Source organism: Hyperoodon ampullatus (assembly GCF_949752795.1).
Source record: "Hyperoodon ampullatus genome assembly, chromosome: 4".
Taxonomy (NCBI): Eukaryota; Metazoa; Chordata; class Mammalia; order Artiodactyla; family Ziphiidae; genus Hyperoodon; species Hyperoodon ampullatus.
Window position 1 is genome coordinate 35,725,940 of NC_136917.1, and position 26,503 is coordinate 35,752,442.

Consider the following 26,503-nt stretch of genomic DNA (forward strand, 5'->3'; position numbering starts at 1 on the left):
TGGTCTCACTGTATTCCTCATGAGAGAAATCACACTGAAGAGAAAAACCTATGAAATAAGGAACATGGGAAAGTCGGTAACGGGTGGGCAAACTATGGCCAGCTGTCTGTTTTTGTACAGCTGGCAAGCTGAGAATAGTTGTTGCATTTTTAAGAAGAAAAATATGTGCTAGAGACCATGTGTGGCCGACAGTCTAAAATACTGTCTGGCCCTTTACAGAAAAAAATTGCCAGTCCTTGGTCTACAGCAGTGGTTCTCAATTGGGGATAACTTTGCTCCCCAGGAGACACTTGGCAACGTCTGGAGACATTTTTGGTTGTCAAAGCTGGGGAGGTGCCACTGGCACGTTTTGGGAAACATCGGGGATGCTGTTAAATATCCTGCAGTAGACAGGGGCTTCCCCCAAGATAGAGAAATTATGTGCCCCAAAATGTCAATATTGCTGAGGTTGAGAAACCTTAGCCAACAATCCCTCCATTTTTTATGAAACACGTGGGTACTCACACTAGGAGAAATTTCTATTTAAAACTTCAAAATTATAATCAGTGTAATTCTTTCAGGAAACACATGAGAACCCACACTACAGACAATCCCTGTGTGGAGATAATTTCATCCACAGCCCTGTCACTTGTGCATATGAGAATTCACTCCCCAGTGGGATTTCTTAGTAAATGTGGAATTGCACTTATCAGCCTTTCATCATGAAAGTGGACCCCAGCTCATGAATTTTTAAGTCTTTAATTTTAAGATCATGCTCTTCCAAATAACCCTTATGCCTCATCACAGAAGGTTTGTATATAGTATTTTTACTATAATTTCATTCTCAATATGTGTTCGTTTCCTTTTGGACAACTTGACCGATGGAATTTTTTAGAATAGTGTTACATGCTGTGTAACATGTGGGTATTTTTAGTACCTGTTTGTTACAAGTATCTAACTCAAATGCAGTTGTGATCAGAGCAGGATGTCTTCATCAGATTGATCCTTTGGAATGTTTTTGGCCTCCAATCCAGCCAAGAGTAACATATAGTTGCTCCTTCAGTATCTCACATTCTTTATATCAAGAAAGTCCAAGTTTCATCTGATTAGTAAGGTGTGCTATTTTTAAAAGTCCCTTACAGGTTTTCCTGCAGCTAGTACAGTCCATGTCCACAGCCTGGCCATTGACAAATAAGCAGATATCACTGTATGGGCTGTAAAAAAAGCTCTTGAAAAAGAGTCATTCTTACCTAGATTCTTCTCTACATTTTTTTTTTCCTGCTCTTCTCATTACTTCTCACCTTGAAAAGAGATTCAGAGTCTTGTGTTCAAGGTGTATCTTATGACTGTGAGGATGCAGGCCACAGGCTGAAGGGGGAGATAACAGCAGAAAAATCACAATGATCCTGGCTTCCCCCGTGGCTTCTTTGAGTGTCTGCAGTAGTCCTGGATTTGTTGTTTCCAGACTTCCTATTACATGAGAAAAAATAAAACTGATTATTGGTTTAAGCTACTTTGGATATTTGATTGTTTAATCTATTTAATAACTGTTTTATTGGTGGCAGGAGGGTTCCGCTGTACCCAGCTGGATGCTATCTTTAACCCATACATATTGCCATTAGTGAGGTTGGAGAGCTGCTACATGTGTGGGTATAATTTGCTTATACTTTTAATTGTTGGATATGGGTTTTAAAAATCCTTAAACCATGTTTTTAAATTGTATTTCAGATCCCTGATGTACTTAAACATTACTTCTTGACTTGTGTTGAAATAAGTGTATTAGTTTTCAAAAAAGCTGTAAGAAGTAGGTACCACCAGTAACTCCCTTTTGCATATGGGCAGTCTGAGGCAAGGAAGTTTAAGGGTGCTTGTGTGAGGTCAGCTCATTAACAAGTAGTAGTGTCTGTGTTTTGAGTCCATACTCTCTTATGTCAGGCCCTGTTTGGTGCCCTGAATCTATAGCAGTGAGTCAGGATTTTTGCCTTCATGGTGATCACATTCTACTTGGGATTAAGGCACTTGATAAACAAATGAGTAAATATATTGTATATCAGATGGTGGTCAGTTCAGTGCTGGGAAATTTAAGCACGGTGATGATGAGAGGGATGCGCGGGTTCAGTGGAACTATTGGATGGATAGGGAAAGCCTTTTGTTTAAGGGGACATTTGAGCAGAGATGTAAATTCACTGCCAGTGTGCACCGTGTTGTAATGTGGGGAAGAGCACCCTCGGCAGTTCAAAGGTCATGAAAAAGAATTTTGCTTGGGACAGAGGGGCCAGTGTGACTGGAGTCAGGCAAGCTTGGGAGTTGCAGGTGTTGAGGTCAGAGCTGGATTGAGGTCCTGTTCACTGCAGCATCTTGTGGGTTAACTGGAAGGACTTTGCCTTTCTTTCTCAGTGTGGAAAGTCAGTGGAGGATTTTGGACAGAGAAGTGACAACCATTCAATTTCTGTTTTTAGAGGAACATAGTGGCTTATGGGTTGATAGGCTAAATAGAGGGACAAGATGCAAACAGAAACCTGTTAGAAGGTCATTGCAAAGTTCAAGTTAAATGTAACAGGGTCCAGATTATTAGTAGTAAGGGTGTTTTGAGGGTCACGTTGAATGTGGCTGTAGTTTCTTTTGTATTTTCATCCCACAATTCGTTTAACTAGTGCTGATGTACAGTTAGTTGCTGGACTATTTCCACTTTTCCCAGTTAGGAACAATGCTGCTTTAAGAAATTATGTACATGCCTTCTGGAGCGTTGCTGAGTTATTCCAGGAGTGTGAAATTGCTGGGTTGTAAAGTCTGTGCATGTTCATTTTATCTTAATGCCACAGTTGTTTCTGCAGTGTTTGTGTAATGATACCTGTGTAGTAACATTTAAAACAGGTTTTACTGAAATGCAGAAAAGTGCTTAACTCATACATATGTACAGCTAAATTATCACATGAACACATCCATGTAAACAGGCAAGAAAAATGTTTTACTCGCATTCCTGATAACCCCTTCTCTCTTTGTCCACATAACAAACCTTTCCTTACCCCTCACAAGTGACTAATATTCTGACTCTGACAATATGGCTTGGATTTTTGTTTTTGAACCCTATGCAAATGGAGCCACACAGTATACTTTCTTTAGTGTCTGTCTTAATTTGCCCAGTATTTTTGTGAGGACCTCTAGATAGTAATACATTTTATTGGGTTCCATTGTTTGAATATTCCGTTTATTTAAGCAGTTTGTGTTGATGGACATTTGTCTTTTCAGCTTGGGGCTATTGTAAATAATGCTGCTGTGAGCATATTTTAGTATTTCTGATAGTGCATAAGTGCATATATTTCTTTTGGGTGTATACGCTGGACTGAAATCACTGGATCACATGGGATGCATATTTCATAGATGATGCCAATTTTCCAAAGTGGTTGTACAAATTTGTTTTTCAACAGGCTGTTTTATGGAGTTGGATCAGATGATACTAAAGTTGCCTGCCTTTTTCTTACTGATTTATATATTCCAGATGTGGGCCCTATGGCTGGATACGTTTTGCAAGTAATTTTTCCCACTCTGGCTTGTCTCTTCAGTGTTTTAATTGGTGTCTTCTGATGAAATGAGTTCTTAATTTTAATGTCACCTAATCTTTTTTTTTTTTTTTTGGCAACACAGGACTGAAAGGCCATTTTATTTCCACAGTTACATTCTTAGGATTAATTATTTTTGGAATTGATCTTGGAGGTAGGGGACCATAATATTAATAATACCTCACCATTTCCCACACAGACACAAAGCAAATGCACAACACAACACCAGACATGTCGAATGTCATCTAATCTTTATGGGCATCATTCTTCTGTTCTGTGTAAGAAACATTTACCTACCCTGAAGGCAAGAAGATGTTTCACATTTTTTTCTATAGGTTTTATTGTTTTAGTATACACATTTAGATCTACATCTTGGAACTGATTTTTTGTGTTACTGTGTGAGGTAGGATTAAGTTTTATTTTTTTCCATAATTAACCCAGCATCATTTATTTTAAAAGTACATCTTTACCCCAGGGATTTTTCACCTTTGTCATATACTGAATTCCATATGTGTTGGGTCTAAATTTGGACTTTATTCTATTCTATTGGTCTATTTGTTTATACACCATGCCACAGTGTTTAAATTATAAATCAGAGGCTTTATAATAAGTTTCAATGTTTGGATGGACTAGTTCCCCCTCATGGTTTTTCTTTTTAAGTGTTTTTCTAGGTATTCTTGTATGTATGTGTGTGTGCGGGGAGAGAGGTATATGTACTTGTCTATTATCTTGTCCAACTCCATAAAATTAGCTTGTTGGTGTTTTTATTGGCATTGCCTTGAATTTATAACTTATAAGTTAACTTGGAGGAATTAATATCTCTATAATGTCCTCTTATCCAAGAACAGGGGATGTCTTCCGATTAGTTCAAGTCTACTTTAGTGTATGTCAGGAATGTTTAAGAATTTGCTTTGTAAAAGTTTTCTACATTCTTGTTAGGTTTTCCCTAAGTATTTAATATTACATTGTAAATTAAGTTTTCTCTACCATACGTCTTCTCTTCACAGTTTCTGTATATGAGAGCTACTAATTTTGTATCTTGATTTTATAATTTGATACTTCACTGAATTCTTTCATTTTTTGAGTTCATTTTATTATTTATTTTCTGGGATTTTCCAGGCATACTACCGTATCATCTGCAAACTGAGTGAGCTTTGCTTGTTTATCAACTCTTATGCCTCTTATTGTTTTTGATTGTCTGATTGCATTGGCTAGTACCTCTAGTATGATAATAGAGGGCTTTCTTGCCTTGTTCTAGAGGTAATGCCCTTATTGTTTTTCCATTCATTAAGATACATGTTCTTTAGAACTAAGGTATACAGTTGACCCTTGAACAACGTGGGGGTTAGGGACACTGACCCTCCACACAGAAAATCCATGTATAACTTTACTGTTTGCCCTCCATATCCATGGTTCCACATCCAAGGATTCAGTTGCAGATTGTATAGTATTGTCGTACTTTTTTTTTTTAATCCATGTATAAGTGGACCCATGCAGTTCAAACCTGTGTTGTTCAGGGGTCAACTGTATATTTTATCATATTGAGAAGGTATCCTGTGTTCTTGAATGTTTTACCATGAATGGGTATTGTATTTTGTGCAAGTTTTTCTGAACATCTATGAGGAGGATTGTGATTCTCTTCCTCTGATTTATCAATATAGTATATGATATTAATAAATTTCTCAATACTCAACAGATTTTGTGTCCCTAGAATGAATTTTATTGGCCATGGTATATTATTTTCTTAATGTGTTGTTGGATTCTGTTTGCTAGTATTTTGTTTAGAATTTTGCATTGGTATTCATGAATAATTGATGTGTGGTTTCTTAGTACCGTCTGTCTGGTTTGGGTTTTAGTATTACGGCTGCTTCATGAGAGGAACTAGGAATTTTTGCCTCCTTTTCAATGCTCTGGAATAATTTGTACAGCATTAAGACTATGGTTCTTAGAAGATTTGGTAGAATTCTTTGTGAAACCATCAGGATGGAGTGCTTTTTAGTGGTTTGTTTTCTTAGGAACTTTATTTCGTTAATGGAAATTAGTCTGTTTTAAGCTTTCTAACCTGAATGGAGTCAGCACTGGTAATCTGTATTTTCCTAGGAAATTGTTCATTTCATCTAACATAGAGGTCAGCAAAGTGGTTTTATGATTTTAAAAATATTTTTTGATTCAATGGTCATCACCTCTTATTTTTTGTATATTTGCTTTCTGATTTCGTGCATCAAATAAGCTAGTGGTTTATGTGTTTTTTGAAAAAAATGGAATTAATTTCTTTTTATTATTTATTTATTTAGGCTGTACCGGGTCTTAGTTGCAGCATGCAGGATCTTTAGTTGTGACATGCGGACTTCTTAGTTGCGGCATGCAGGTGGGATCTTAGTTCCCCGACCAGGGACCAAACCTGGGCCCCCTGCATTGGGAGTGTGGACTCTTACCCACTGGACCACCAGGGAAGTCCCTTCCTCATTAATTTCTGCTTTTATCTCCACTACTTCCTTATGCTTTCTTTTGGTTTATTTTTCTTTTTCTAGGTTTTTTTTCTTAACTAGTAATTAATTTATTCTTAATCTTTCATTTCATTCACAAGTGTTTTGTGCAGTGAATTTTCTTCTGCTCACTGCTTTGAATGCATCCCGTAGATTCTAATATGTAGTTTTGATTATCATCATTTCTTTACAGTTCTGTAATTTCAGTTTGTATTTTTATTTTCACTTAGGAATTAATAAGGTTTTAAAATATCCAGGTACAAGAGCCCTTTTTGTTTTTGTTAGTAAAGTCTAGGTTTATTTTATGTTGATTATTCTGCAATTTGAATATAATATGCCTAGATCTAGGCTTTTTTTTTTCTTTTTTCTTTTTTGTATTGATCCCATTTTGTATTGATGATCTCTTAGTTTCCTGTATCTGTGTTGGTTTGCTATCTGTCATTAATTTTGGAAAATTCTCATCCATTATTACTTCAAATATTCTGTTCTTTTCTCTCATTATTCTTCTTCTGGTATTCCCATTATATGCATTTACACCTTTTGTAAATTGTCCTACAGTTCTTGGATATTGTTTTTCTTTTCATATTTTTCTTTGCACTTCAGTTTTGGAAGTTTCACTGCTCTACCTTCAAGCTCACTGATCATTGATTCTTTCTTCAGCCACGTCCAGTCTATTGAGCCCATCCTTTGATATCATTCTTCATTTCTGATATAGTGTTTTTTATTTTTAGCATTTCCTTTGATTCTTTCTTTTTTTAAATTAATTTTAATTTTAACTTATTTATTTTTGGCTGCACTGGGTCTTCGTTGCTGTGTGCAGGCTTTCTCTAGTTGCGGCAAGCAGGGGCTACTCTTCGTTGCCGTGCACGGGCTTCTCATTGCGGTGGCTTCTCTTGCTGCAGAGCACGGGCTCTAGGCGTGCGGGCTTCAGTAGTTGTGGCACGCAGGCTCTAGAGTGCAGGCTCAGTAGTTGTGGTGCATGGGCTTAGTTCCACGGCATGTGGGATCTTCCCGGACCAGGGCTTGCACCCGTGTCCCCTGCATTGGCAGGTGGATTCTTAACCACTGAGCCACCAGGGAAGTCCTTGATTCTTTCTTAAGTTTCCATTTCTCTGCTTACATTACCCATTTGTTCTTACATATTCCCTTTATCCGTTAGAACCCATACCATATTAACCACAGTTAATTAAAATTCCCAGTCTGGTAATTCCAAAATCTCTGCCATAACTGAGTCTGGTTCTGATGCTTGCTTTCTTGTTTTAGACTGTTTCTTTTCTTTTTTCCTTGCCTTTTAACGGCTTGCAGTTTTTTTGTTGAAATCTTGACATGATGTGTTGGGTAAAGTGAACCGCAGTAGATAGTCCTTTAATGTGCTTTATATTTTTCTAGCTAGAAGTTAGCCTGTTTGCTGGTTGCTGTAGCTATTGTGTCAGAGGCTAAAGTATCCTCCAGTGTCCTTATTTTTATCTTCCCTGTCCTTGGGTTCTTCTACAGACTCTTTTTTTTTTTATTTTTATTTTTTGCTTTATAACAAATTTAATCAGTTATACATATACATATGTTCCCATATCCCCTCCCTTTTGCGTCTCCATCTCACCCTCCCTATCCCACCCCTCCAGGCGGTCACAAAGCACCGAGCTGATCTCCCTGTGCTATGCGGCTGCTTCCCACTAGCTATCTACCTTACGTTTGGTAGTGTATATATGTCCATGCCATAGAGACTCTTTTTAATTTTTATTTATTTACTTATTTTTGCAGCCTCTCAAATTTATTTGGGTTTGCTTAATTTTTATTTTTATCTTTTGGCCATGCTGTGCAGCTTGTGGGATCTCAGTTCCCTGACCAGGGATTGAACCCCAGGATGCAGCAGTGAAAGCCTGGAATCCTAACCACTAGGCCACCAGGGAACTCCCTAGAGACTCTTTAAATAGGAGCTTAAGACTAGCAGTTCTTTAAACTGTAGTCCTTTGTTCTACATGAGCACAGGAAAATCCTTTCCCTTCAGTTTAAGCTACATGCATTCCTTTATATTTGTCTTTAGCCCACTGCTACTTTTATGAATTCAGAATAAAAGCTGATTTTTTAAAAAAGTACTCAGTTACGGCTTGAGAATCTAAGTAGATAAATAAATCTGCTTCCTAAAGACAAGTTCCAGCCTCAGGCCTTTGACAATCCTTCTTTTTTTTTTTTTTTCCGGTACGCGGGCCTCTCACCGCTGTGGCCTCTCCCGTTGCGGAGCACAGGCTCCGGATGCGCAGGCTCCGGATGCGCAGGCTCAGCGGCCATGGCCCACGGGCCCAGCCGCTCCGCGGCATATGGGATCCTCCCGGACCGGGGCACGAACCCGTATCCCCTGCATCGGCAGGCGGACTCTCAACCACTGCGCCACCAGGGAGGCCCCTGACAATCCTTCTGACTTAATATTTGTGATAACTTAAAAAAAAAGTTTCTCTACCTTACCCAAGAAGAAGGCAGATTTGAATACTGTAACATAGATTAACTGCCGTCTTCTACACACCACTGTAAGTTAGTCATGCACCTGAGAAGACACAGGTGAAATAAGTCAACTTATCAGCTGGAAACTGGGACCATTTATCGAGTGCTGTCTGTTCAACCTCACTTCATCTCTCAACTGCAGTACCTTTCATGCTGGCACCACCTGATCAGTTGGGCTTATAGTGCATTATGTCAGGGGGGCAGGGTCACAGGGCTTCCATCTTCCGTTTGTCTTCCTGAAGTCCCTGCACCCTTTCCACTTGCAGTGCTCCATGCAGGTCTTTGGGTGCTTGGTGGGGGGCAGCTGCACATCTGTGAGTGAAGGTGGTGAGTGTTCTGCAGATCAAAAGTTTTCCTCAGCTCATTAGTGAAGAAATAGCAATTACTGACTGGCTCTTGCCTACATTTGAAAAAAAAATGTACCCTAGAGGCCAAGCCCAAGGAGAGAAGAGCATGTTCTCTCAGCATTGAGTAAACTATGACCATTTCTTCAATTAGGAGCCCTAGGAATCCAGCACAGCTCCTCCCTCAACCCAGCTCCTCCATCATGTCAATTAACAGGGCAGAAGGAAACTGAATTCCCATTGCCACCTAAGTGGCTCAGAGCTCTTGCATCTCATTGCACTGTTCTGCCCGTTCTTGGGACAGACGTGATGATACCTTACACAGTCTCTCTGGAGAGGACTTGTAATTATACTCCTACCCGGTCTTCTTGTCTCACTGTGGCTTTCAGTTGTTGGGGCCTCTCCAGCAGGAAGCAGCTCTATCTTGTGTAATGTTTGGGCAACTCCACTCCACCCAGGAGTTTTTCTTCTCTAGGGAACCAGTGAATATCAGTTAAGTGCCTTACACTGGACTAGGCTTTGGGAAGAAAGACATGGTACTGTCCTTAAGGGAGTAAAGGTCTAGGAGGAGAGACATATAAACAACAAACGAGATAGTTAGTCTGGCCTGGTAATCCATTAACGAGGCCCCGAGGAGGGATGCTGAACTTTGGGAGTTCAAGGAAAGCCATATTGAAGAGGTGATGCAAGCGAAGTTTAGAAGGCTTATTTATAGTGTTCAGGATCCGATTTGAATAAGCATGTCAATCCTGAGTGCAAAGGCACAGAAAAACACATACAACCTTCTCTGACATGTAAAAGGACAATCTTTGAAGTAGGAGATAAAGCTGGAGAGATAACATGGGACATTATATAACACTTACACATGTACATCAGGACTTTATCAATCTCAATTTAAATGTTAGTTGAAGTCGATGGAAATCCATTGGCATTTGATGAGATTTGCTGTGTAGGAAGAAAGGTAGCCTGTGCATGCTCCTTAGTAGAATGGAATGAAGGGGGCCTGTTCATATTTGCTGCATAATAAACTACCTCAAACACCGTGGTTTAACACAACCACCATTTACTTCGTTTACAATTCTGTTGCTTGACAATTTGGGCTGTTCTTAGCTGGGCTTACCGTGTGCTTGCAGTTGGCTGCTGGTTTGGTTACTTGCTCTTCACTCCCGTCTCATCCCCCAGTAGTCTAGATGGGGCCTGTACACATGCCAGAGGGTTCCAGAAGAGTGCAAGCTCCACCCTGCAGGGTGCTTTTTAAGCCCCTGCATGTGTCATGTTTGCCTGCACCCCATTGCCCAGTGCAGTCACATGAGTCGGCCCAGTGTGGAAGGGTCCTCAGAATTACACAGAAGGGACATGGGTACAGGAAAGGGAAGAAATGGTACCTATTTTTACAGTTGCCACAAGGCCAATGTTTATATTGCAAGAATTTCAAATGCGGGAGAATAGCTTTATATAGATGTAATTGACATACAAGAAGCTGCACATTCTTTTTTTTTTTTTTTTTTTTTTTTTGTATTACGTGGGCTTCTCACTGCTGTGGCCTCTCCCGTTGCGGAGCACAGGCTCTGGACGCGCAGGCCCAGTAGCCATGGCTCACGGGCCCAGCCGCTCCGCGGCATGTGGGATCCTCCCAGACCGGGGCACGAACCCGCGTCCCCTGCATCGGCAGGCGGACTCTCAACCACTGCGCCACCAGGGAAGCCCTGCACATTCTTAAAATATACAATTTGGTAAGTTTTGACCTATATGTACACTTGTGCAACCATTATCACAGTCAAGGTGGTGAACCCCCAGAAGTTTCCTCGTGTCCCTTTGTAATCCTTCCCCATCACTACCCAGGCAACCAATGAACAGATAAGGTTCTTGTTCTCTGGCGCTTCGGTCACTAAGATTTGTTCATCTGTTTATTCAACAAATGTCCGTTGATGCTCTGTTCCAGACCTGTGGCCTCCTTCTCCATGCAAGTACTCTTCTGTCTAGAGACCAGTATTTTAGGTCGTTCTCTTTGGGGCCTTAGGAAAACTAGGGTCTAACCCTTTTTTTTTTCCTTCATTTTCCTTTCATTGATTGTTCTGAGTTGTGGTAAATCAGTGGTTCTCATTCAAGAGTGATTTTGTCCCTAAGGGATATTGGCAATATCTGGAGTTTTTTTTTTTTTTTTCTCTTGGCTGCACTGTGCAGTTTTCAGGATCTTAGTTCCTTGACCAGGGGTCGAGTCCTAACCACTGGACTGCCAGGGAATTCCCTATTTTTTTGCTTTTTTTTTCTTCATTTATTTAATTTATTTATTTTTGGCTGCGTTGGGTCTTTGTTGCTGCATGCAACTAGAGAAATCTAGCTGTGGTGAGCAGGGGCTACTCTTCGTTGCGGTGCCCGGGCTTCTCTTGTTGCAGAGCATGGGCTCTAGGCGTGCAGGCTTCAGTAGTTGTGGCATGCAGGCTCTAGAGCTCAGGCTCAGTAGTTGTGGCACACCGACTTAGTTGCTCCGCGGCATGTGGAATCTTCCCGGACCAGGGTTCGTACCTTTGTCCCCTGCATTGGCAGGCGGATTCTTAACCACTGCACCACCAGGGAAGCCCTTTTTACTTTTTTGAATGGGATGTAAGAGTGGCGGAAGCTGCTGTCATCTAGTGGATAAGGCCACAGATGCTGCTAAACATCCTACAATGCATAAGGCAGTACCCGTCCCCCCCTCCAAGAATTATGTGGCCCCAAATTTTAACAGTACCGAGGTTGAAAAACCCTGTGGTAGAATAATAATTTCTATACCTGTAACTAATTGAAAGATGGAGGACAGTCAGATACTGTTCAGGCTTATTAGGATGGTCCTATCTTGGCTTCATCTTACTCCAGTGCCCCAGGTCACCAGGGCCAGAGGTCCCATAGAATGGTTGGAAGCTAAGACATTGCACTGAATAAAGTTATTTATTATTATTTTTTCCAGTAGCAATCAGTTTTTATCTCACACTCAGACCTCTCCTGGAGAAGAATGCAGCTGGGCAGAGCTTTGTGGGGTGCAGGATTCTGCCAATAGATATACCTCTTTTTGGCACAAGATGGGGGCACAAATAAATAAATATTGTGTTCATGAATATGGTATCCACTGCTTTTTCAAAATGTGTACATTTGATACTTAACACTGATTTTCTGTAATCACCCCAGCAATTATTTACAAATGAAGAATCTGAGGCTGCTTAGAGAGTAAATGATAAAGTTAGGATTCAAACATTGGAATCTGCCTGCGTCCAAATCTGGTATTCACCAAGAGGGTTCATCATTCCTCAAGTCAACCCAAGACAGGTTTTAATTCTTTGCTCCCGTTTCAAGAGAATCTCCCCATGGAGCTGAACCAGTATAAAGGATGCTCTGCCCTCCCAGTTCCCTGTTGTAGGGAGTCCTTGTTTGGGGCCATTTCCTGGTCCAATCCTTAGTCTCTAGGTCCAGGAAAGTTCTGTCCTGGACTCTACAGATCTGATTTCCAGCACATGGTGCTCCTGGGGCGATTCAGAGGGCTGAGCCTTGCACAGGGCCCCCTCCTACATGACGTCCTCGGTGCCCTAAGTCAGAGCTCTGGGGATTCATTCAGCCTCATCTAAATCCATAGCCTGATCAACCCTCTCTAGTCAGCTTTTCTACCTGTTCTGCTGATAATGGATCCCTTTGTACCTTCACGTGGTGAACATGGACCCAGACAGCTCTCATGGATCTTGTGATGGATAACAGTTATTGAATGCTTATACCAGACACTGTTCTGGGCTCTCTTAAGTGTACCATTTAATCCCCACCAGAACTCTTCAGGAAATATATTATGGGGCATAGAGGCACAGAGAAGTTAAATAACTTGCATGAGGTTGCACTCGTAGTGAATGATGGCGATATTAACCAGAGCCCTCTTAGCCTCTATGTTCTGCCACCCCTCAAAATATGATAAGTGCTATGGAAATGAATGAATAGGAGGATGGTGGTCAGGGTGGGGCTCTCGGAAGAGCTGACAGTTTTGATTTGAAGCCCAACTTGTGAAAAGGAAACAGGTGTGTGAAGATTTGGGGAAGCATGGGCCAGCCAAGGAAGACAGCGAGTAGATTGCTTTGGACCTTTATTCTAGATCAAATGGATTGACAAAGACCAGAATTTCACTTCTCTTAAAGTAGACACTACAATGATTTTCCTAAAGAAGTTTCTTATTAAGTTTCTTAATATCCTCAGTATAGGTCAGTAGCCAACACCAAAGCAAGAATCAGTAAGTAAAATCTTATGGAGTGAGGGAGGTGGGTATGAGACGGTCCAAGTAATGGTTTTCAGACCAAGACCAGGGAAGAACATGGTCCAGTAGGCATGGTGCTAGAATAACCAAGAGGGTTAAAAGATGAGCCAGTGTGTAAACTTTTGTTGTCACTCCTGTCCTCTCTTCTCCCCATCTGCATTCCTTGACTTGATTTCTCCTCCCATGATGCTTGTAGGAATCTATATCCTTGAAATAGTTTGTTTTCATGAGAAGTTTTGTTATTGGTTGGCCATTTTTTAAAAAACTTTTTATTGGAGTATAGTTGATTTACAATGTTGTGTTGGTTTCAGGTGTACAGCAAAGTGAATTAGTTATACATATATCCACTCTTTTTCAGATTTTTTTCCTGTATAGAGTTGGCCATTCTTTCTTGGTGGACAGTGAACATTCTGGTGTGCTGCTTCAAGTTTGTCTTTGGCTCAGGAATGTCTTCTAGTATATCATAAATGGTATTTCTTTTCTATGTCTTCAGGTAACATATTCAGGAACACCAGTTATCAGCACCTGGGATCTCTGTTGCCTGCCCTTAACTTCCGTTATCTCACTGAGAGTACGTTCCTCTAGTGAAAAGTCTCCTCAGAGCCCCCTTCAGTTCCTCAGACTGTAGATGAAGGGATTCAGCATGGGGGTGACTACCGTGTACATCACCGAGGCTACTGAACCCTTTCTGGAGGGATGGGCTGTTCCAGAAGTGAGGGAGACCCCAAGGCCTGCACCATAGAACAAGATGACTGAGAGGTGAGACCCACAGGTGGAAAAGCCCTTATACTTCCCACCAGTAGATGAAATGCCCGTTATGGAGGAGATAAGAATAAGAGAAAAGGATCCCAGTCAGGGGAATAACACCCAGCAGGCCAGTTACAAAATACAGCAGGATGTCATTAACAAGGGCGTCAGAGCAGGTGAGCTTGAGAATCTGAGCAAGTTCACAGAAAAAGTGGGGGATTTCTGTCTCTTTGCAGAAGGACACCCTCAAAACCAAGCTTTGCAACAAAGAATATGTCAGGCAGATCAACCAAGAAAGCAAAAGCAGGAGACCACAAAGGCGAGGGTTCATGATGACCGTGTAGTATAGGGGGTGACAGATGGCCACGAACCAGTCATAGGCCATCACTGTCAGTAGCAAATTATCTAGCCCAGCAAAGATCATGAAAAAATACATCTGGGTAAGGCAGCCTTCATACGTGATGCCTTTGTTCTGCGTCTGGATGTTCACTAACATCTTGGGGACTGTGGTGGTGCTGAAATAGATGTCAGTGAAGGACAGGTTGGAGAGGAAGAAGTACATGGGGGAGTAGAGATGGGAGTCTGAGATGATGGCCAGGGTGGTGAGCAGGTTCCCTGTAACACAGACCAGGTACATGGACAGGAACAGCCCAAAGAGGAGGGGCTGCAGGTCCATATCTTCCGAAAGGCTCAGAAGGATGAATTTTAAAATAGCTGTTTGGTTCCCTGTTTCCATATAACTTATGGAAATTGCCCGGAAAGAGGCAAGAATAATGTTCAAACAATGACAAAACAGGAATGTGCCATACATTTGAAACTCATTCACTTATGAAGTCTTATGTTTTATCTAGCGTTTTCTAGACCAAGATCCCCTCAATAATACCCTCCCTTCCCTGCTTCGACCACTACTACCAGGAACGCCTCTTTAAAAATGAATGTCCCACACCATGCAGGAGTGTCTTGCATCTTCCCTGACTCATGACTATTCCTTTGCTGTATAATTCCTGCGAAAGTACCAGCCTCAGTAACATCTCCTTTCTGCCTTGCCATTGTGGTCTCTTCAAGTTCCAGGGAAACGTAGAGAGAACGAGATCATTGGGAGTTGTAGAATTTCATGATGTTTTATTACCCTCATGCCATTTGCCTTGAAATAATGTCTTGAAGCAGACCATTCTCTGTCTCAAGTTTAACTCACAGAAGGATATTGTGCAAAGATTTTATAGATAATTCCTCCATTATCATATAGTAACTTCTCCATTACTCTCCCAATTTGTCCCTCTATCGTTGTCGTAATGATCAATGTAGCATAATACACCCCAATTCCAAAGACCAAATCAGAACTCCCACCATACATTCTAATTGTGCCCTGCATGCTCGTGTTGCAGTTCTTTAAATTTCTTTAGGTTGAGAGGACTATGCCTTTTCTGTTTCATGTTAATTTTGTAGCCTAAGCACTTAGTACAGTACCTGGTATATAATAGGTGCTCTGTAAATATTTGTTGAACGAATGACAGAAATTGTCAGGGTGTGTAGAGGCAATTCCCTATCATAAAATCTTTTTTTAAATTAATTAACTTTTGGCTGCATTGGGTCTTCGTTTCTGCACACGGGCTTTCTCTAGTTGCGGCAAGCGAGGGCTGCTCTTCGTTGTGGTGCGTGTTCTTCTCATTGCGGTGGCTTCTCTTGTTGCGGAGCATAGGCTCTAGGCGCTCAGGCTTCAGTAGTTGTGGCACGTGGGCTCAGTAGTTATGACTCATGGGCTTAGTTGCTCCACGGCATGTGGGATCTTCCCAGACCAGGGATCGAACCATGTTTCCTGCATTGGCAAGCGGATTCTTAACCACTGCACCACCAGGGAAGTCCCTATCATAAAATCTTTTAACCAAGAACAAAGAGACCATTTATCATGAAGACTTTTCAATTGACAATAAAGAGAATGAGAGACTTCTACCTTTTATGTCCCTCCTTAAAATTAAAAAAAAAGTCTTAATTTCTGTTTGAATATTACGTCTCTACCACAGGAGGGAATTTCTAAACTAAGAGACAGTTATCCTCAATTTCATATACATTTAAGAAAAATTTCCTTCCTTTGAGTTGAAATGTATCTTTTTGTAACTTACATGGTTTTAGTTCCTCTCTCTCAAGATCATTTCTCTTTGTCATGATAATATTTAGATATTTGTAGACATCTAAATGATTCTCTGCATCTCCTCATCTTCTATTTATTCCACAATTATTTGAGTGCCTACTGTATGCCAGGCAGTGGGTTAGAACTAAGTATAGAAAGGTAAGAGGCATGGGCTCTGCTTTCCTGTAGCGTTGAGTGTTATGGAAATGTTGCTGCCTTTGACTCCTCTGAGGTAATTATTCTGATTAAGACTCTTATGATCCATCCACTCAAGGAAGGTGATTAGTAGTATTAACTGGTCATAGTTAAGGAATATTAACTTAGTTGAAAATTCAAGAAAGTTTGTAAAAGGAGATGAATGAGGACAGGCAACTTTTAAAACAGTGCAATGGACATAAATACAGAAATATCAGTGGGACAGACTGGACAGTCATGAAACAGATATTAGCCAATATGAGAATTTAGTTTGTAATATAGATATATCACAAGTTAACCCATAAAAGATAAATGATGTAATAAATGGTGTTTAGAAAACTAGAAAACATTTGAAAAACACCTCAAAATAAATACCTAATAGAAAAGAGAGTGACTGGAAAAACTGAAATCAGAACACTATTAGAAATGAATGCAAATAATGTATTTATATGACTTCATGAAGCGTTCAAGCTTCCTAAGTAGAAGAGCAGTGAAAGGAATCACAAAGGATTAGATGAGTAGTTTAAAAAACACTCAGTAGGGACTTCCCTGGTGGTCCAGAGGTTAAGAATCCACCTCCAATGCAGGGGACACGGGTTTGATCCCTGGTCTGGGAACTAAGATCCCGCATGCCATGGGGCAACTAAGCCTGCGTGCCACAATTAGAGGGTAGGCTGCGCACCGCAATGAAAGATCCTGAATACTGCAACGAAGATTGCACGTGCTGCAACTAAGACCTGACGCAGCCAAATAAATAAATAAATAAATAAATAAATAAAATACATTCAATAAATCATGTGTTTATCAATAATACCAAATGACATGAGGTAGGGAGGATTTATAAGAAAATATAAAAGTGCAATAACAATATATTAGAAAGCTAGTAAAAACAGTAAGAAAAAAATAGAAAAAATAAAAGGCTAAATACAAGTGTATAAAAACATGAAAAAATGCTCAAGTTCCATAAATATATCAATGAAAACCAAAGTAAAGGAACAATTAGATGCTATTTTTGTAGACTTTATTTTTTAGAGTAGTTTTAGTTTACAGAAAAATTGAGCAGAAAGTGGAGTTCCCATTTATTACCCCTCTCCCTGCTGGTCCTTGGTTTTACCTATTATTAACATTTTGCATTGTTGTGATACATTTGTTATCATTAATGAACCATTATTCATACATTATTATTAACTAAAGTCCATAGTTTAGAGTTAACTCTTGGTGCTGTACTGTTTTATGGGTTTTGTCAAATGCATAATATTATTTATCCACCATTATAGTATCATACAGAGTACCCTAAAAATCCCCTGTGCTCCATGTAATCTTTCCCCTCTCCAACCACCGGCAACCACTGATCTTCTTACTGTCTATAGTTTTGCCTTTTCTAGGATGGCATATGGTTTGAATCGTGTAACCCTTTAAGACTGATTTCTTTTACTTACATATACATTTACAGTTCTTCCATGTCCTTTGATGGTTTGATAGCTCACTCTCTACTATTCCTAAATAATATTTAATTGTCTGGATGTAACCACAGTTTGTTTACTGAAGAACATCTTGGTTCCTTCCAATTTTGGTCACTTATGAATAAAGCTACATAAAATTTGTGTAAGTTTTTGTGTGGACATAACTTTACAACTCACTTGGGTCAATACTAAGAACACAACTTCTGGGTAATATGGCAAGACTATGTTTCCATTTAAAGAAATAGCAAACAAAACAAAACAAAACCAGCACCAAATTTAATGAGACTATCAAATGTTGGTCATAATAAGTGAAATTGTCATGACTGTGTTTGAAAAGACGCCTTTCGGCTAAGCTATTCTAGAGATCAAGTTAGTAAGTATTTGGAACCCTGCAAATGTATATATACACTGGGAGCCCTCTATTTTAATTCTAAGAAAATAGGGTATTAGATTGGTCCCAAAAGATTTAGGTATGAGACTGTTGCAACATTACTTCTTATGTTATGGTACTTTTATTTTATTGAACAGAATGGATGAATGAATGATTTTCTTTTTGCCATGCCATGTGGCATGTGGGATCTTAGTTCCCCAACCAGGAATCGAACCCATGCCCCCTGCATTGGGAGTGTGGAGTCTTAACCACTAGACCACCAGGGAAATCCATTATGGTATTTTAGAATGTACTGTGGAGTATTGCTGTTACAGTACAGGCATACCTCATTTTATTGTGCTTCACTTTATTGTGCTTCACAGATACTGCAATTTTTACAAATTGTTAACTAAGTCTATTGATGCCGTATTACCAACAACATTTGCTCACTTCATGTCTCTGTCACATTTTGATAATTCTCACGTCTCAAACTTTTTCTTTATTATACCTGTTACATTATACTTATACTTGTTTATTATCAGTGATCTTTGATGTTACTAGTATTACTCACTGAAGGCTCAGATGACGGTTAGCATTTTTTAGCAATAAAGTATTTTTTAGTTAAGGTTATACACATTGTTATTTTAGACATAATGCTATTGCACACTTAATAGACTACAGTCTAATGTAAACATAACTTTTATATGCACTGGGAAACCAAAAAAAATTCGTGTGACTCACTATTGTGCTATTCACTTTGTTGTGGTGGTCTGGAACCAAACTCGCAATATCTTAGGGGTCGGCCTTATATAATGTTTATAGAACATTACTGTTAGAGTACAGATCTTCCTTGACTTATAAAGGGGTTATGTCCTGATAAACCCATTGTAAATTGAAAATATCATTACGTTGAAAACGCATTTAATACACCTAACTTACCCAACATCATAGCTTAGCCTAGCCTACCTTAAACGTGCTCGGAACACTTATATTAGCCTACAGTTGGGCAAAATCATCTAACACAAAACCCATTTTTAAATTGAAGTATAGTTAATTTACAATGTTGTGTTAGTTTCAAGTGTACAGCAAAGTGATTCAGTTATATATATATGTAAAGAATAGGGCTTCCCTGGTGGCGCAGTGGTTGGGAGTCCGCCTGCCGATGCAGGGGACACAGGTTCATGCCCCGGTCCGGGAGGATCCCACATGCCGCGGAGCAGCTGGGCCCGTGTGCCATGGCCGCTGGGCCTGCGCATCCGGAGCCTGTGCTCCACAACGGGAGAGGCCGCAACAGTGAGGGGCCCGCATACCGCAAAAAAAAAAAAAAAAAGAATATATTATTTTCCATTAGAGGATATTACAAGATATTGAGTATAGTTCCCACAAAGCCTGTTTTATAATAAAATGTTGACTCACTCATGCAATTTATGGAATACTGTACTGGAAGTGAACAACAGAATGGTTGTATGGGTACAGAATGGTTGTAAGTGCATCGGTTGTTTACTCTCCTGATTGCCTGGCTGACTGGGAGCTGCGGTGGCTGCCACTGTCCAGCATCATGAGAGAGTATCTACCACGTGTCACGAGCCTGGGAAAAGAGCAAGAATCATAATTTATAGTATGGTTTCTACTGAATGCTAATCGCTTTCACTTCATTATAAAGTCAAAAATAGTAAAGTTAAACCACTGTAAGTCAGGGACTATCTGAACAGGAGTATTGCTGTTAGCGTATGATGTTTATAGAGTGGAAATTTTTGAACAAACGAAATGGGATGGTTGAGAACACTAACATGACAAAGAGTCCATATTATAATCGTAAGCGGGGAGAATAGGACAGAAAGCCATTCATTTAGAACAATAGCAATTTGGAGATGAACTCTTGACTAGAAAGAAATTCGCCAGAATGTCCATGTTGATTCTATCTATGGGATTATGGGTGCCTACTTTCTTTGGATTTTGTTTCTTCCTATTCTATTTTTTTTTAATTATTTTATTTTTTGGTTGCCCCACATGGCATGCCAGATCTTAGTTCTGCAACCAGGGATTGAACCCACGCTCCCTGCAGTGGAAGCACAGAGTCTTAACCACTGGACTACCAGGGAAGTCCCTACATTTTCTTAATTTTCCACAATGAGAATATATTATTGATACTTTGTGATCAGAAAAAATTATTTATAGGGAACTATATTCATATCTTGGAACAAATTTCAGGATGGCCTTTCCATTCTCCCTGTTCCCATGGAGTAGGTCAGGTATAGCCCCCTCAACAAAAGATAATTTATCATGAGCCATTATTCTAGGCTGAGAGGGAATAGTGGTTGGAAGAGGAAAGAAAAGGGAAAGCAGGAGTAAAATAAAAATATAAAGATGAAAATAAGGTGAAGGGACTTCCCTGGTGGCACAGTGGTTAAGAATCCGCCTGCCAACGCAGGGGACACGGGTTTGTGCCCTGGTCCAGGAAGATCCCACATGCCATGAAGCAGCTAAGCTCGTGCACCACAACTACTGAGCCTGCGCTCTAGAGCTTGCAAGCCACAACTACTGAGCCCACGTGCCACAGCTACTGAAGGCTGCACGCCCAGAGCCCGTGCTCCACAACAAGATAAGCCACTGCAATGAGAAGCCCGTACACCACAACGAAGAGTAGCCCCTGCTCGCCGCAACTAGAGAAAGCCCGTGCACAGCAACGAAGACCCAAGCAGCCAAAAATAAATAAAATTTTTTTAAAAAGAAAAGATGAAGAAACTGTAATAAGTCGGGATTCTCCAGAGAAACAGGACCAGCAGGGGATGTGTGTGTGTCTGTGTGTGTGTGTAAAGAGATTATTATAAGGAATTAACTCACACAATTACGGAGGCTGACAAGTCCCAAGGTCTGCAGTTGGCAGGCTAGAGACCCAGGAGAACTAAGGTATAGTTGTTGTCTGAGCCCAAAGGCCTAGGAACCAGGAGAGCTGATGGTATAGTTTCAGTCTGAAAGCTGGCAGGTTTGAGACCCAGGAAGATATTTTAGTTCCAGCCTGAAAGCTGGAAAAAAAAAAAAAAGTTGCAGGCTGAAGGCCATCAGGGAGAAGGAATTCTCTTTTACTCAGCCATTTTGTTCTATTCATGCCTTCAGCTGATCAGATGAGGCCCACCCACATTAGGGAGGGCAATCTTCTTTCTTCAGTTTACAGATTCAAATGTTAATCTCATCCAGAAACATCATGGACACACCCTGAATAACGTTTGACCAAATATTTACCATCACAGAATTGTATAGCTTATAATTGGTGTGTTCATTTCAAAGGTAACAGCCTGCAGAACTAAAAGATCTCCACCTGGCTGCAATGATAATGAGGGATTGCAAACTGGGTAACATCCAGTAATGGGAGGCAGACATTGCTGATGACTCTAGCAGAGAATTGGAGATATTAGCTTTGATTTTGAATACTTGGTGGTGGTGGTAGTGGTATGTATACAGCATACAGAATAAAAGATCTGTATGGGAGGAATATAATCAGACTACGTGACAGATGCAGGTTTATTGCTTCAGGACTCCATGGATCATAGGCAAATAAGCGAGAGGAACTTTGTCTGTGGGAACATCTGAGACTCAGACATGCAGTAGGATATGAAGCCAGGACTGAGTGAGGAAGGCTGTTGCTACAGTACTGATTAATAAAGCACATGGACATACGAAGATTGCTATTTAGGGAGAGTCTGACTGCCTTTGGTATCCAGATGTCAACAGAAACGGCCACTGGACACTTTGTTCACTCACCAATGCTGCTTTAATTCAGGTCCGCATAACCTCTCCACTGGGCTACAGACTGGCATCCTTCTAAGTTCATCCTGCAGGGGATGTCAGAATAGTTCAGTCTCATCATTGTATGCATTTTAAAAATCATTCAGTGGCTCCATATCCTCCAGGAGAAAGCCCAAACCCCAATGTCCTCCACGATCTGGTTCTTGTCTTATTACTCCAGCTTTGTCTCCCACACTCCCACCCTCATCATGTATTCCAATCCATCCCTTGAATTAAGGGGAAAATTACCCAAAACTTTTCAATAAGGCAAAAGGATGCCTACATTTCTTTTCAATATCATGTCTGATAGGCCTGCCTAATTCTCTCATTTGGGAGGCAATTGTTCCTTTGTTCCGTACCTAGACTCTGTGAAGTTAGTGTTAACTCATAGGAGATTAATAAATTGCAAGCAGTTTTTGTCCAGTGGAATGCAAATTATTTCTGTTCATCTAAAAATATTACCCCCAAGGTTATGTTTTATTGCCCTGTGAGACTTCTCTATCTGATAGAAAAGATAACTCCAAGGGCTAAGGTTTTATTTTTCTGTATTTTTGTATCTAACTTGAAAAACTAAATCCATCATTCCTGACAAAATAAATCCCTGTTCCTCAAATGCTCTGCAAACTAGCTTTACTCACCTGGCTCCCTCATTAATAAATGTCCTTGACATACGCTCACTATATATTTGTAGGAGAGTCACACTTTTATCTATTGGAATATAATACTTTGACATTAGATACTCAACTACTCAACATCTTATAATTCTAGGAACATCCTATGCAATTTCATAGCTCTGGACCTTTGCACTTACCAGCCGCTCTCACTGGATGCGTCCTCTCTCGCCTGGAAAAGTCCTATGCTCCCTTCCATACTCGGTCCTGAAATCTTCATTGGCATCCCCAGGCAGTGATGAGCACACTCTCTTTGGACCTCCCCATACCTTGTGGAAACTGGACCACACCTGGGACAAGCTATCACACTGCATGCATGTGTTCATTTCTTGGTTTTGCATCCTCCCAGGAGAGCAATACATTATAGTTCCCTCTTTATGTGCAGTACCTAGCTCAGCGTTAGGCATAGGGGAGAAGCTCTGTAGATGGAGAAATGTCCCCCTGAAGAAAAAAATGGGGGGAAGGATATTCAAGTGGGTGTAGAGTGGGTTATGAGGGGGAAGCCCAGAATTGACGGACAACGAAAGGAGAGCTGACCTAGAGATAGAGGTAAGAGAACATAGACTGTAGACTGGGGCTTGGAGAGCCCTTTCCAGGGCTGGGGACTTTTTCTTGGTTTTGGTGGGCTTTTCTTCCCCCTACATCCCTGCCTATATGCCAGGAAAGCATGCAAGGAAAAGATCTGGCTCCTTCTTACCTCTTGGCCACAGCAGTTTCTAAGCAACACCAGGTCCTCACAATGGAATTTCTGAAGGTCTGGGCTCTATGATCTTTGCTTCTCTCAATGGAGGACAAATAAGGACAGAGATCAGAGACAAAGAGCTGAGTCTGGGACTCAGGGCCAGACTGATACCTGGTGTGGCACAAGGGCTTTCCTCTTGTTATGGGATGGGTGAGCCAGAGGAGAAGAAAGCAAGAGGATTATCTGGGGCTGAATCCCCTCACTTCCTATTAAATTATTTGCTGCTTTGACTGTTTCTAGAGAGTTTCCCCCTTCGAGGGTCAGGGGAGTGATCTGCTCTGCCACGTCTACCCACTGGGAGCAGCGTTGGAGCCACCTGTGGGATCTGCCCTCACCTCATCTCCACGTCCTCCAGCCCCACACCTCAGCACTCATTACACCCTTTTCTTCCTAAACCACTTCTTCTCCTCTTGGTTGTGGCCTCCAGGGTACCCAGCTTCCCTTAGGGAACATCTTACGCATCTCCAGTTTCTTTACAATTCTAAAGATTAAGAAATATCTTTGGTCAAGTCTTGCTCAAGATCCCTGGGACACCTGTGGACCTTGCTTTGGAACAAATATCAAAGCAGTGGAGAGGAGGGCAAGCTTTCCAAAGAGTCACCTGAGTGACAAGGCAATGGTCTTGACCATGCCCAGGCCCTAATGGGCATGAGGTACCTTGACTGTGAGTGTCGGAATGAACCTGAGGTCAGGAGTACCTGAATGATGGGGATGTCAGGACCTTCACAGAGCCCTTTGCTAATCTACTTTGCAGTCAGCCTAGCAGATGTCCCCTTGTTCATTCAACATGTAAACCCTTTTTGAGCACCTTCCTTTTTTTTTTTTTTTGCGGTACGCGGGCCTCTCACTGTTGTGGCCTCTCCCGTTGCAGAGCACAGGCTCCAGACGCGCAGGCTCACCGGCCATGGCTCACAGGCCCAGCCACTCCGCGGCATGTGAGATCTTCCCGGACCGGGGCATGAACCCATGTCCCCTGCATTGGCAGGCCGACTCTCAACCACTGCACCACCAGGGAAGCCCCACACCTTCCATTTTTGATCGAGTGATAAACAGGTCAGATAAGGACCCTCCCCTCATGGGATCTCCTTCTAGTTGTGGGTGAGGTTATGCAAGGGGACAAAGGATAAATAAACAGGTAAAGATAATGATGCATATGATTAAAATAAAATAGGGTTATGTGCTGGAGCAAGCCTGGGGGCTTCTCAAAGGAGGTGACATTTGGAGATAAGACAGAAATGTTGAGAAAAGGCCAACCAAGCAGAAGGGGAGTGGAAAAGTATAACTGGCACTCCTGGGAGAGGAAAGCACGCATGCAAAGGCCCTGAAGCAGGAACTGGTTTGATATATTTGAATCACAGGCCTGTGTTTCAGAAGGCAACGTGGAATAGTGTGAGATGGGTGTGGTCAAAAGTCAGGGCCCTGGTCATTCAGGGCTTTATAGACCCATGTGAGGAATTAGGGTTTTAATGTAAGAGAGATGGGAAGCCACTGGAAGGCTTTGTAGCAAAAATGATGTGATGTGATGTGATGTCCTTTTCTGATTTCTAAGTTTGCTCCAGCTGCTGTGTTGAGATTGGGCTGTAAGTGGGCCAGACTGTAGTTAGAGAGACCCATGAAGAGACACAGATACCATCTTGGGGAGCAATGGAAACAATCATTATTACTACTTAGGAGATTTTTATTCTGATCTGTCCATCTGTCTTATGTATTTTCAGTTAGTTTAATTCTGACCTGATCATCCCAAAGGGAACACAATAAAATTTCCAAGACTATGAAGGGCCTAGACCCCAGGAAAATGCCAACTACCTAGACAAAAAGATGGGAGTGCCAGCAAGCCAGCCTGTGCCTGTCACCCCATAGTAGCCTTTCTCTTCCTCCCAGGTCTGATATCAGGTTTTCAGGATGGGAAACAATGCACCTTTAGAGAGGTCCATTTGGGTTTGTGTGGGCCTGGAGGTTCACTGCATCTTCCTAAATTGGGGTTCTGAGGTATGTGGGGTAGATGAGATGGACTGCCAGAGCAGTGTTTCCTCACCATCAGGACAAACAGGACAGTTGGGACAGAGATGCTAGGGCACCAATATGCAAGGTATCTGCTCCGAGGACTTTAAAGTTTATGTTCTTGGTTTTGATAGGGGTCCAAGGAGTCTCCCTCAGAGTTCTGCTTTTCTCCGCCACGTGTTTGAGCAACCATAGGCATCTTGCCAACTAGAGCAGGAAATGGGTGCCTCTAAAGTGTCCCCTAAGTGCTCCAAAAGATTGTGAAAGTGATGATTAGAATGAGGACAAGGAAGACTGAATCTTTATAGAGGGTGTCCTAAGTGCCAGGTTGTGAGCTATGCAGCTTGTTTCATTTCATCCACACAATCACCCTCAAAATCTAGGTGCACCCCTTATTATTATTAATTTTTGTTGGAGTATAGTTGCTTTACAATGTTGTGTTAGTTTCTGCTGTGCAGCAAAGTAAATCAGTTATACATATACATATATCCACTCTTTTTAGATTTCCTTCCCATTTAGGTCACCACAGAGCACTGAGTAGGATTCCCTGTGCTATACAGTAGGTTCTCATTAGTTATCTGTTTTATACATAATAGTGTATATATGTCAATCCCAATCTCCAAATTCGTCCCACCCTCCCTTCCCCCTTGGTAACCATAAGTTTGTTCTCTACATCTGTGACTCTATTTCTGCTTTGCAAATAAGTTCATCTGTACCAGTTTTCTAGATTCCACATATAAGCGATATTATATGATATTTGTTTTTCTGCTTTACTATTATTTTATAGAAGAGAGAAAGACCACAGAATTTTTATGTAATTTGTACAGGTCATGAAGTAGAAAGGTGTGAAGCCAAGTTTAAATCGGGCAGTCTGACTCTCCACACAGGGCAGCTGGCCACTATTCTCCCCCTGTCAACACAACTAGCCATTTCATTCCCCTGGACAAGCCAGGAAGAGATCACCTGCTCACTCTGGGCTCCTTTTGGGGGTGCCTGGTAGACCACGGTGGAGAGCAGTGGATGGCACCTGCTGCAACAACTAAGGAGGACACATAGCTGTGATCATAGGCAGAGAGCACGGAAAGCGTTGGCACACGATAGTTTAGGGCAAAGGCCCTGCTCCTGGATAGCCCACCAGCTGTCCACTTCCTTCTCCATTCGTGTAATCAGTCCATGCAATCTCAAAAGGAGACATAAAGTCAGACAACATTTAAGATGTCCAGGCTACGTAGAACCACACAATCTGACAAGTCTCAGAATTCTTCCTC

The 26,503-nt window shown here is 41.3% G+C and overlaps 1 protein-coding gene across 1 annotated transcript; it reads right to left on the reverse strand.

The window, feature by feature from the left end:
* Nucleotides 1–13,741: 13,741 nt before the first annotated feature.
* LOC307051351 (olfactory receptor 7D2-like) lies at nt 13,742–14,615 on the reverse strand (the record flags this gene model as incomplete). The annotated part of the gene is given in 2 exon segments (XM_079701640.1): nt 13,742–13,961; nt 13,963–14,615. Coding segments are annotated over 2 exon segments (873 nt in total).
* Nucleotides 14,616–26,503: the final 11,888 nt, after the last annotated feature.